General features: G+C 35.3%; 2 protein-coding genes across 2 annotated transcripts in view; one reads left to right on the top strand and one right to left on the bottom strand.

Annotated features, from left to right (window-relative positions):
• The window catches only part of usp16 (ubiquitin specific peptidase 16), a 9,401-nt gene extending 6,435 nt beyond the window's left edge, over nt 1-2,966 (bottom strand). The window contains exons 1-9 of the mRNA XM_015391698.1: nt 2,708-2,966; nt 2,515-2,585; nt 2,245-2,438; nt 2,057-2,160; nt 1,846-1,958; nt 678-910; nt 491-586; nt 274-404; nt 80-167 (exon numbers count right to left, since the gene is read on the bottom strand). Of these exons, the coding sequence (XP_015247184.1) occupies nt 80-167; nt 274-404; nt 491-586; nt 678-910; nt 1,846-1,958; nt 2,057-2,160; nt 2,245-2,438; nt 2,515-2,575 (1,020 nt within the window). The 5' untranslated portion in view covers nt 2,576-2,585; nt 2,708-2,966. The remainder of the gene's footprint in view (nt 1-79; nt 168-273; nt 405-490; nt 587-677; nt 911-1,845; nt 1,959-2,056; nt 2,161-2,244; nt 2,439-2,514; nt 2,586-2,707) is intronic.
• Nucleotides 2,967-3,901: 935 nt separating this feature from the next.
• rwdd2b (RWD domain containing 2B) lies at nt 3,902-6,602 on the top strand. The gene is made up of 4 exons (XM_015391703.1): nt 3,902-4,207; nt 4,297-4,364; nt 5,559-5,927; nt 6,021-6,602. Exons 1-4 carry the CDS (start codon nt 3,995-3,997, stop codon nt 6,271-6,273), a joined length of 903 nt encoding a protein of 300 aa, XP_015247189.1. The 5' UTR covers nt 3,902-3,994; the 3' UTR covers nt 6,274-6,602.
• The last annotated feature ends 6,613 nt before the right edge of the window (nt 6,603-13,215 follow it).

The following is a 13,215-nucleotide window of genomic DNA, read 5'->3' as shown; positions in this document are numbered from 1 at the left end:
AATATTTATTTAATTTTACTCAATAAAAAATATTTAAAACTACTGATTTTGGTGGAAATGCTGAAAATTGAAAGCATACTTTAAGCTCCTCAGCTCTCATCCCATCCAGCAGGTACCGCAGCAGCTCCTGGCTGTCTTGCTGCTGAAATCCTTTAAACCTGGCAGCCCTGCAGAGATGAAAGGAATAATAAACAACTTCTAATTCATCCAGGGACAAAATTACAAATAAAGCACAAGGATCCAACTACTCTGCATAATAGTTACAGAACTTACTTTTTACAAACTTGTGAGAACAACTCGCGCGGCGTTACCACACCCTTTTTGGACTCCTGGATCTCATTGAGTAGTTTACACATAGCCAATGTTAGAGATCCAGGCTGATCTAATGGCACTGATATAGGCTCCTGTAATCACAATAAATGATTTGATTAAGGTGTAAAAATGGAGGTTTATGTGATTTATGAATTGGTTAAGCAGAGTGAAAACACACCAGACCCAAAGAGGGATCAGGTTGAATGTCGAGGATAATTTTCTCTTCTGTTATTTTGTTGAGGATTTGTCTCAGAAGCTGAGTTTGTGAAAGATTCTGGAAAAGAAAGTCACAGATAAAAAAAAAACAAAAAAAACAGAGCTCTGACATCTCCCCGAGTTACGATCGGCTAAGGGCACAGCCTTACCTGCAGGACTGCGTTGAAGAAACAAGTGTTTCCAAGGTTGCTCAGCCCTTTGACTGGAACACTGTCATTTTCTTCAACTGTGTTGTGGGTTGGAGATTTTCCAACATTCTCTTTTTTGATGTTTTTCCGCTGTTTATTCCTGGTGTCTTTGTTTTCCTTGTCCTCACCATCTTCTGGGTTTACAGTTTCTGTCTCCTGTTTAACCTCCAACACATCCACATCCTCTTTCACTCCTAAATAAAAAAAAAGAAAGTAAATAGATACTGCATGTCATTTTTTTATTTGGATTTAAAACATCCTCTGTGTGCTTCTCTCAGTAAGCTTGAGAATTAACTTAAATGGAAGTATATTGATGCATTATTGAATTCAAAATGAGCTAAGATGTAGTCTTTGCAGCCTTTAGAAGTCTATAGCACACATGAAAAAAATATATCACTATTACAAAAGCTTTAAAATGAAAATCTATGAAAGTTTTGGCAAATGCTTATTTAATGACAATTCTACATCATGTTTTATTCAAAAGATAACAGAATAACTGCATTAAAGAAAACCTGGCACATCTAATTAGTCTTACTACTTTTTCTAAATACTACTTTTTAAAATACTAAATGAACAAAGAATTTTTTGGGCAGCTACAAGAATTTCCTTATATAAGAATCTATGACTAAAAAACAAACAAAAATAAACATGATACTAAGTATTTATTCATGCTACAGTTGATCCTTAAAGTCATATTGAGGTTACCTATAACATTTATGCACATTTGAATATGAAACTGAAGTTCTTATAACAACTAGTATATTTAGTACTAGTTAAGATAATGGTGTTTGGTGTTCCTTAGGTGTGCACATCCAAAGTGTTTGTGTTTTTGCAATTTTCACACAGTTGGATTTGTCTTTAATGTAAGCAACAGAAAAGTATCATAGTCTTCTTTCAGGCAGCTGATTGGCTGTTTACAACAATAGACTGGAGAGGTACAGTTACTTCATTTAAAAATGTATATGCATGAATGGTATGACCCACATCTTAAGAGTTTGAGGATGTCTGTATCCCTCTAAACATTAACCCCATTCCTGAATGACACTAAGAAGAGATTCTGGAATCTGTGGATTCAGATAAATGAGGGAGACATATTTGTTTATACATCTAAATATCTACTAATACATACTTTTCTGTGGTCTCTTCATGGGATCTGTGGAGATCTGCTTGTTCAGGTTTTTCACCAGCTGTGCCAGTTGCCCTGTACTTGAATATGTGACCTCATCATCACATAGGTAACACCTTAAAGAAAATATTTTCAAAAAAGAGGCAGTGATTTAATCATATTAAAAGACATATTTTTCCTTGTTATTTACACACACACACAAAAACAGGCTCACCATACGCTCAAGTTGTCCAAACTAACCACCAGGCAATGTGGATCTGAGCGAGGAGTTTCATAATGTTTGATGGCATGTTGGTTCTCAGAATGCCTCCCGCATCCCTGACAAGACCAATTGAGACATTAATTTAAAATGATTATACACATAAATAAAATCAGCTGAATGAAGGGCTCCTACAAACTCACCCTATGCCCACATTTCAAGCACATCCATACGCCAACGGTTTCCTTTTCCTCTGATTCCTCTGGTTCAGTCTGGCAGATATTTTCTTTATTCTCCTCATGCTTACAATCTTGACAATTGGTCCAATCAGAAACAGCAGACAGTTTCTTCAGAAGAGTTTGGTCAGTACCTTTCCTGATATGTCTGCAGGATGGACCTAAACAATAAATAATTTGTTGTTGTTTTCTTTTCCAGTTGTTGAATAAGTTAAAATGTGTGATTTCTGTATTTACCAGACAGATCAATGTCCTCATCCTCTCTGAAGCTCCTGTTTTTCCCCCTCTTCTTTCCCATTCTTTATCTGCTTTAGACAGGCATGCAGAAGAGCCAGCATATAAGATTTTAAGGCCACGTTGCTGTTGCGTTCAATGTCTGGGACATTCCATAAGGAAATAATGTGACAGCAGAGATACAAAATCAACTTACTGTTAAAGGCAGAGGCTTAAGCTTTGGCCGTTTTCAGTTTCGTTTACTTTGTTCAAATGAGTTCCTTTGTCCGGACATAATTGACTATTTCTCCCGATTAAAGAAAAGCGAGCAGAGGCGGTTTCTATCTGTGGCTGTTTGCAGTCGGTATAAATCAAAACGCTTCGCTAAATAGGCTAAAAAACGCGAGATGAAACACGTGCGGTGTAGAGGGGAACAAAAATGCGATGCGTGTAAAAGAAAAGAAGACACATGAACTACTGCATGATCTTCCGATCGTACGTCCATCTTGCCCCCATGTTGTGAGTGGCAATTTTTCTTATGTCTTTAGGCCGGTGCAGTTTCAGTACTCAAAACCAGGTATTCTGCACCTTTCAATTCATTAGCCTGGTAGATATCTGGGGAATTGAAATGTATACTGGAAAGAAGCAGGATACTGACTGTTGAGGACTTGGGGTTCTAAGCTCCTGACAGCAGTATGTGAAAGAAAAAAATAGTATATATTCTGGTAAAGGCCAGAGTTGGGTAATGAAAGTCCAGAGATCAGTTCTCATTATGTGCATTTGAGTAATAGACAGGGACACATGTTAAATTAAAATCACCTGGTTAAATGAAAACGAAAAAGGAAATCTTATCTGCCTTCCCAAAGCTCCTTTCATAACCACTTTTGACCCTTCCAAAGGTGAAGGAATAAGGACAGGAGCTACAATTGACCCAAATTCAGAATCAGCCAGCGTTTCTACCTTCTGAACCAAAGTCCACAATTAAAAATTAATACAATATAATAATAATAATAATAATAATAATAATAATAATAATAATAATAATAATAATAATAATAATAACAATAATAATAACAATAATAATTAATAAAATAATTGAAAAACCTTCCTGGATGGGAAGAGAAACATCTTCAAACTTGGTAACCAAGTCCAGTATATATATTTTTTTGTAATAATAATAATAATAATAAAGGAGCTATTCAAAAAGAAATCATAAGATGATTTTTACATTTGAGGAAAACTCTTCAATGAACAAATAGCATTGTTCATGAAACATATTTTTGAAAAAAAAAAAGAGTAATTTTTATTTATTTTTTTATTTTATTTCTTTTTTTTCGGAAAAACGTGCCACTCACAACATGGCGAATGCACGGCCACGGCTCGTTATCAACAAATGGGACACGAAGAATTTTGTCAATTTCCTGTGTGCACCACTTTTAAAGTTCCGACTTGAAACTATTTGGAGATTTCCGAGTCCAAATGATTTAATGTCATTTTTTAAAACATGTCTTACAAGGAGTGGGCCGAGTCGCAGCTGGCCGAGGTAGAGCTGCTAACCAGCATGTTTCCCGGTGAGGACGAGCTGGACCTCACCGACCAGCTGGCTCTGGCGGACCTCAGGAGCTACGTGGAAAACTCGGCTTCTGGAGACAAGCCTTCTCCCTCCAGACCCCAGTTTTTAATTAAACAGAGGCTCCACTCTTCCGTTATGAATGGGGTAATGCGCCTGTAACAATCACCTAATGATATTATAGTTGCTTGTTTTATGCTTCAATTCTTTACTTTGTTGTTTCATCTTGTTCTTAGACTGAATTTATTCTGTCCTGTGCCTATCCGTCTGAATACCCCAGTGTGTTGCCGGATATAACAGTAAGGTAGGTTTTTCCACTCTGGATATGTGATTAAATATGATATTATGTGAATAGAATTTGGAAAAATAACAAAACTTTATTACAACATATCTATTCAATTCAGTTCTTTTATGTAGCTCCAATTCACAAAACATGTCATCTCAAGGCACTTTACAATTCAACCAGATCATACAGTCAAATTAATTCAAAGTTTTCTATTTAAGGAAAATCAGTTGATTGCATCAAGTCTAATGCAATCATTCACACTAAACATGCTTGTAGCGACAGTGGAGAGAAAAAAAAATCCCTATCTGTTATATAATACCTGCACAGCTTCCGCATTCTATAATTGCAACCACAAACTTCTCTAAATCTTAACTAAAAAAACACAAAATTATGCTCTTGGCTCAGAAGGGAAGCTCTACATAGTTTAGATAATGTATTACAAATAAAAATGGGGCCATATACAAAGCGGATTTGTGCATAGCCCTTGTAGTAAACTAATTTAGAAGTGTGTTATGTATTATGACTATAAATAGAACTGTGCTGAGGAGGCATTAAGAGGTTTCTAAGATAATCTATACCTGGATAAACAGATCTATTAACACCAGTAAACAGATGGAAGTAAAAGCTAAATGGTAAAGTTTAATACAGAGTTGGGTCGATAATCAGTATCCAAAGAAGGGCTGAAACAATCGGATTAATTGCGATTATCGTCAACTAATTTAGTAAAGGATTAATCGTTAACTGGATTGTAGAGACTATAAAACATGCCATTAGCTGACAGAGCAACCCACCTTTAGCAGCAATTTTACCAAATTTATTTAAAAAAATTCCTATTTTGCATTTAAGATAGAAAAACTTTTTGTCTGTCATGTGCTCTATCCAGATCTCAAGTGGAAAAGTTTTAGTTTTCACCTGGTTTAATTTTGTAAAAAGTCTTTTTTAAGGAACGTTTTCTATCTGATTATTAATCGAATAATCGTTAAAAAAACTGTCAGATTAATAAATTTACTAACTAATCGTTAGTTGCCGCCCTGTTTTAACTGTTAAACATACAACTTTGGAAAACACCCCATTTGCAATAATAAAACATACACATGTTCCTTCCAAATCTTTGTTTTTTGCTGTTTCATATTTAAATCCTGAGCTCCAGCGTCGAATTGTGTGGAACTTTAAGATGAAAATAATTGATAAAAGTTTTTTTTTTATGTCTAGGTGTTCAGCTCTTAGCAGAGCCCAGCAGACAGAAATCCAGACAGACCTCAATAAATACCTGATTGAAAACTGCCAGGGAGAATTATGTGTGCTTGCTGCTGTGGACTGGGTGAAAGAAAACCTTGAGCATTTCATCAAGATGAGCTTATCAACAGCACAGGCTCCTAAACCTGAGTCTGCTTCTCAACCCTCACAAGAAGCGTTTAGCCGACTGTGGATCTACAGTCACCACATCTACAACAAGTCAAAGAGGAAGAACATCTTGGAGTGGTCAAAGGAGTTGGGCCTTTCGGGGTTCAGCATGCCTGGAAAGCCTGGCATTGTGTGTGTTGAAGGCCCTAAGTCAGCCTGTGAGGAGTTTTGGTCCAGGTACCTTTACTACTCCTATTTTTGCAAACTTTGCAACAGAGCAAATGTAATTATTGTTTCAAGCGTTTGTTTTTTTTTTCTTTTTTACTTCAGAGTGAAGGTTCTGACTTGGAAGAAGATCATGATTCGACACAGAGAGGATATTACCCTTAATCACCACGGCGAGGACAGCACGCCTGTTGAGAGTATAGACTCCTTGCGCAAATTTACAGGCTTTGAAGAGGCGATGTTTGACCCTCATGGGAATAGAGGCAATCACATGGACCTTGGACAGCTCTACCAGTTCTTAAATGAGAAAGGATGCTGTGATGTCTTTCAGATGTATTTTGGTATCGAAGGCAGGTAGAAATCAATGCCATAGAACAGGTCTCAGTTAAAGTGAAATTCAATTATTTTTAATTTGGTTATCAAAGAAGCCTCAACGGTGAAAATACAGAAAAAATCTTGTTTAGAGATTGCGTACTCATTTTGGTTCGATTTGATTCCAACTAAAAAGGATTTATAATGATGTCATTTAAATCCCCTAAAGTTCATTTTTTGTGTTTCAGAATAATATAATTTTGCTTCAAATCAAATTTTGCCTTTGGTGTTTTCTTCCTTAAAAAGCCTGGTGGCTGTTTTGAAGTTTTTAATAACATGTTTGTAAAACCTGCGCAAAAATTAAAACTTCATATACATAGGATGTCAGTTTTTGTCTTTGCAGAAAATTAAACTTATGTTAGCCCCTTTTCTCTCTCATTGTTTGGTTTTTAGATTAAGCTGTATCAAGGTGTATCTTTATAAGATGCATCCAGAGGAGGTCTCCTGTTTTTAATGTTCCACCATCAACCAGCGTCTAGGAAACATACCAACACTTCATCCACAACCTGTAAAGATATAGAGCTAAAAAAAGAGCAACTAACAAATGTGCTAACTCCTCACATCAGATACTCTTACCTTCATAATAGCTCTACAATGCTCTAATAATGAAAATGAAATGAGACAGAAGCAGCTTATTTTCCTAGACTGTCTGTTGAACCAAAAGTAGAAAACTTTTCTGGGGAGTCAGACACTTTGCTAGAATAACTGGCTTTTGCATCAATATAACTTGCTTTCTTACTTTTACTTACAACTGATTACTTTTTTAATGTAAAATGCAAATTTTTATACTCTTATTCAGATTTTTTTTTTATTCTCTTCCCACCCCTTTAAAGAGCATTTTATATAATATAGTTTGGTTGTTTGAAAAAATTTAATATGAGGTTTGGAAAAGGGACGTAAAATTCCTTGTTTGTGTTCAAAAACCTGGCCAATAAAGCTGTTTCTGATTCTTTCAAACAAAATAAAAAATAATGAGGTTTTGATGCAGTTCAAACTATTGAACTTCCATAGATTTTATTACAACTATGTTGTTTCTTGTAATAAAACTAGTGCTGCGCCGATGCCCGATAACTGGCTGTGGAGTATTGGCCGATACCATCTGTTTGAAATTGATGTGTGTGTGTGTGTGCATATGAAGCACTGCATACTACTTGGATGTAAAATAATTGCCATCATGGCTTTGTCAAGCTGCTGCCTACCTTTGTGAAGCAGGAAAAAGACTTATACAAAGTAAATCCAGTATAACTTTTTATTGCCGACCTGGAATGGGTGACAATAGTTGAATAAACTTTTGGCTCTCAAAATGGTATTGGTGCCCTATTTGTTGGTATTCGCCGATACCGATACCACCATTTTAGTGCTGGATCGGTGGCCTGTCCGATACTGGTATCAGTACACTAGTTAAAACTCACCTGAACCAGTCAGAAGGGAATTATTTAGGTAAAGCACAGAAAGAATCAAGATTGTTTATTCTCCTTATGAAACTGTATTATTTTTCAGACCTCTAGCTTAAAAAATCCTAATAAAACACTCTTAAAATATAAGTATATAATATGGAATATTTTTTTGTCCATAAAAGAAAGCTGGAGCCAATTATAGTCTATAAAATGGTTTGATAATACGGTACTTCTGGTGGTCAGTAGTGGTTTGTGTGATAGGGTGTGAGTGTTTGACTACAGGGATTGTTTACACAGATCTGGGGGGAAAAAAGCTTTTCGCATTTCTGTTCAGGCTGGATTCAATGTTTTTTGTGCTGTTTTTACAAAGGAAGTGGTACAAATATTGCACGGCCTGGGTGGGTGGGCCTGGTCCTTTTCTGGAGGAGAGCAGCACAAGCTGAGAAAGAATTGGAAAGCAGCATAATACAGTCTCCTGTGGGGGGTGCGATGATTGCACACCCACACTCACTAAAAGCAATGTGTGGTTTAATGATATTGATATTTTGGTGCTTGACTTGCTAACAAACTGTTTTGACCTCACAGGTTTCTCAGTCGCTTGGGTGCATTTCCGACATCTATATTTACATTTGCACAACAGTTAGTGCTGTTTTCTAACCATTTAGTACAAATTGCAAAACATAGTTGTTAACGGAAATCTCAACTCATGACTTAGACCTTTTTTCTCTCAGTGTTGCGCTTGCTGCAGATATATAAATGTGTTATCCACATAAAATCAGAACACACTAAACATTATATCTTATAACATTTCATTTTTCACAAACAATTTACATAATTGTAGATACATAAAGTTCAATATGGCGTATACATAAAAAACTGAATTTTTTTTTGGTAACAGTAAATAACAAACAAACTATGCTTTTTTTTCTTTTATGCGCTCCAATATTGGGCTCCATTGCACAAAATTAGAAGGTTTCACATTTGGCCTTTTTTCTGTTCAGACTCTGAATCCTAAACGTAAAACTGTGACAGGCCAAATTCAATGTCATGAGTCATGTGCAATGTTGTGGAAATCTCTTATAATGTTAAACTGCAGTGTGTTGCTTGTGAAAAAAATCTTAATGAATAGGAATGTGTGAAATGTTTTTTAAAAAGTGTGTATTAGAATTGCATCTAAAGAAAGGAGCAGGAAGGTTCAAGGGGTTGATGCATAAATTAGATACTGTGGTATTTGTGCTTCAAGTCTACCATTTGTTGAGTGTAAAAATGGAGAAAAACTGTCATAGCTATTTAAACACTGAAGAGCTCACCCTAAAACGGTACAATGAATGAAAATCATAAATCATGACTTTTTCTCTTCAGTGTTACACTTGTTACAGACATTACTTCATTTTTTATATACTCGCTAAATACACAAAAGCAGTACATTTTAGTACACAATAAATTAGATCCAACCAACAAAATAGAAAACAATGCTACACATACAAAAGAAAGAAATTTACTGTACATGTGTAAACAGCAAAAACAAAACAAAAACACTATGCTGTATCCTGCAAAGTGCTCCAATGTTGGCTTTCAATGCACTAAAAAGAGAAGGTCTCATTATTTTTTTTATGCATTTAACATTACTGGCCTTTTTTCTGCTAAAACTTTGATTGTTAATTTTAAAATTTTGTGACAGGAACTGGCCTGTGTGATAAGATGTGGAAAGTCAGATTGCTTTTATAATTTTGAATGATAGATTGCTTCTTTTGAAGATATTTTACTTGACAAAACTATGTTAAATGCACAAGATTTGTGTCGAATTTTTTTCTTTTCTTTTCTTTCTTCTTATTTTTTTCATTTTCCTTTTTACAAAAGTGTGTTTTAGAACCAAACCTACAAAAGAGAGCAAGAATTGTGTTTATAGTTTAGCAGAACTGGTCCAAGGAGTTGGTCCATAAATTGCATGTTGTGCTTGTTGTTCCTAAACTACCAGGGTTTGTGTGTAAACAATTGAGAAAAACAGTAAGCTAATGATAATGTTATAAAACAGCAGAGATTTGCATGAAAGCGACTAATGAATTTTCAGACGCTTTTGCAGATTTTTGGAAGGAATGATAAACTGCTACTATGAGGTGCAAAACGTCTTAATGTTGTGGGGCTGAACTAGCTGTGAAAATCTTAATATTGATGTGAGAAATGCACCAAAGAGACTGAGGAAAAGCTGTGATCTGATATAGAATCTGTAGCGTATTGTTAAAATGAAAAACACTTAAATATATTTAGTCAGAATTGTTCAGAGTTTATTATTTAAGGAAAATCTGCTGATTGCATTGACTCATTAACTGAACAGCAATCATTCACACTAAGCATGCATGTTAAGGTTTGATAGATAACAAAGGTTTTAAACAATCGTACTACAAATGATCTCCTTAAAGACGTTTAAACACAGATTTTTTTTTCACTAGCTCACTACAAAACATTAGATAAATTAGGAAGATCCCTAACAAAATAATGTTTTACATTTTTTTTTCTCCAAAATCCAAATTTACAAAACCAATGCAAAAAGTAAATTTAGGTTTTTTTTGTACATTAAAATGTCCAGCAGATGGCAGTAATACATAAAGAAAAGTGGCAATCGTGATCATTTGTATATAAAACTGATTACTTGCAATAATACATATATGATTGAAAATTTTTTTTGTTTGTGTCAGAGCTTATTCCTGGTTAACTTGTTCTAACGCTTCCTGTAGCTGACCCCTCACAAAAAGTCAATTTCTGGTATATACCTGTTAGGAGTAATCATGATCTTTGGAATGTTTACCTTCATTATCAGTAAAGGTATTATTTGGAAGAGGTGTGTTATTGATCTGCTGCAGCTCTATTGTAGGTTATCAAGACTAATTAGTCACAAAAAGTCACAAACACCTCCACAGTTCATATGTGCCTTTCCACACCAACTGGATAAATTGTATTTTTGCTGTGAATGTACTGAAGCTTCTATAGTTTCTATGCTTATTTTACCACCCGATGCATCATTAGTACCATCTGCAACATTGGGTTACTTCAAAATTGACTTTCCCAATTAGAATGTCAAAACCTGGCATTAGAATCATAATTGATTTTTTGTTTTGTTTGAGTACTGATGTAAGCATTGTACAAACAATATAAAAAATGTGTGGAGAGTGTGCTCACGGGCGGAGCTAGAGGGGGGCCAGGGGTGGCCATGGCCACACTTACCCAATCATTGGCCACTACTGTGGCCACCCCTATCATTTTTTCCTTATAATACTGACAGTGGCAGCAGTAATACTCTTAATATTCAAAACATTTTAATTTTTCCTAGATTAACAATTCCTTGACCTCAAAAACATTGTGGTGAATTATACTCATCAATATACTAAGATTAAATATTATAAGTGCAGAATTCCTGCTCTTTACAGAACTAGGTTTTGTGTTATATGGGATAAAGAGAAAATACAAGTCAGTCTTCAGTTAAATCATACATAAATAACTATTCTAATAAAATCTTAGTAAATAAATTTTTTGTAGATATTAGTACTTGTGAATATAAATTTTATGCAGAATGATTATTGATAAAAGTAGGTAAGTAGTGACAATGGAAAAGATGTTCGCCCGAGAACTCAAACCTGAAAGAATTTTATCCACTATACCTTTTATCTAGATGGATGTTTAAATATGTGCGTCTATTTGTTAGTAAAGGCTGTAGGAAAGTATAGTTTGTCTTTATTTGGAAAATATGGTTGTTGTTCATTTTCCTGTTGGATCAGTATAGATAGAACCTAAGGTTCTGGTGCCGATCCGCTTTCGGCCACCCCTCATTGTACATTGGTAATTGCCTGGGGACCCTCATAAAAATGTTCTGGCTACGCCTCTGAGTGTGCTCCAACAATAGAGGGTTCCCAATTCTCAGCTTATTAAGCAACGTAAAGGTGTCTCCAACTGGGAGCAGTTTGGCATGTGTTTTTGGTCTGTGCAGAAGTTATCCTGTGAAAGGCTGTCTGGCATTCTAGCCATGAAGTTGAACTTACTCCTGGTGCACTTTGCTCTCCATCAGAGATGCCTCTTGCCACCGATTCTGCATGGGCTGTTCCTAGACAGGATCTTATGGGATAACCATTTAGAAGACATCTTTTAGTTTGGGCAGCTAAGGGTTTCATCTTAGCTTTTTGCAGATGATGTGGTTCTTCCATTTTGAATTGAGAAAGCTTCCTGGATGGGAAGCGAAATGTCTTCAAACTTGGAAATATAGTCCAATAGAATGTTTTTAATTTTCTTTTTTTGGAATGATGTTGTTCTATTGATGTCCTCAAGCCATAACTTTGATTTGAAGTGGAGCCTAGTAGTTCACAGCCTAGTACAATGCAGTTGGTTCAGCTACTCTTAGGGCATGGTTTTAAAAAGGACTTTCTCTTATTGCACTCATGAAGATGGACTGCATCCTCTTGGTTGTAAGGCTCTTTTTTTGGTGTTTCAGTTGTGTTTTTTTGTTTGACGGTGGGATGCACCAGCAGGTGGATAAATAGATTCAACATCTTATTGGTAATTGTGAACACTTAGTGCTGTTGCATCGTTAGTAAAGCTGCTACACCAAATTCAAACTGTTCCAGAGTTTATTACAGTGTCCTTCAATAAGATACCAAACCTATCATACATGTTTTCGGTTCCAAAATTCACTCACCTTATTAATCTAAGATCACAGTTTTCACTACATAAATATCAACTTTCAAGTATTAGGCATCCAAAGACATATCAAAAACCGACAGTCTTTGGCCTGTATGTGCCATTCAAGGTTTCTCTTAACTCAGACTTTTAAAAAATCTATCATGGTTTGTTCTGTAGACCAATCCCAGTCCTGACTCCTCAACTGCATTTAGAAATCAGTAGATTACCCTCATGCAGATTTCTTCTCAACTTTCACAAATAAAACAAAACATTTTACAACAAAAAAGTAAACATTGTCATTTCTGTATATTTAACTGAGCCTTTTCTCTAGAGAAAATTCCTTCAGTTAAGTGAAAACTGCATTGCTGATTTATTTTCATTGCTTAAAGTTTCTATAATCATGCTTTTTTTAGTCTACAAAGTCATCTATTGGCATCTATATGATGAAATATTACCTTTGACAAAACAAAATACCCATTTGCTTTGAAATATTAGGTGTTTACAAGTTCTTTTTTTCCAATCCAAAAGAAATATACCTTCACTGCAACTCTGCCTCACCCTGTGTAGGTGCCGGCCATTTCATGAAGTGGCCTTACAGAATGCAACCGCTTTTGGCATTTACTGAATCATATTTAGTTACTTTAACACAATTGTTTTATGTCCTTACCTGCTAACATGAAACAATTGTGTTAAAGTAACTAAATATGATTTAGTAAATGCAAAAAATGGTTGCATATGCCAATTAGGTTAGTCTTTAAGGCTAAACAAAGTCTAAGACCTCTTGCAGCAGTCAAAACATTTTTGCGACATAAATATTACAGGGTATATACAGGAATTCTTAAGTTGAATTTAATATCTTTTAA

This window comes from Cyprinodon variegatus, unplaced genomic scaffold (assembly GCF_000732505.1).
Source record: "Cyprinodon variegatus isolate N-32 unplaced genomic scaffold, C_variegatus-1.0 Scaffold557, whole genome shotgun sequence".
Lineage (NCBI taxonomy): Eukaryota > Metazoa > Chordata > Actinopteri > Cyprinodontiformes > Cyprinodontidae > Cyprinodon > Cyprinodon variegatus.
The sequence above is the reverse complement of the archived record's forward strand: the minus strand, read 5'-3'. Positions and strand labels throughout refer to the sequence as shown.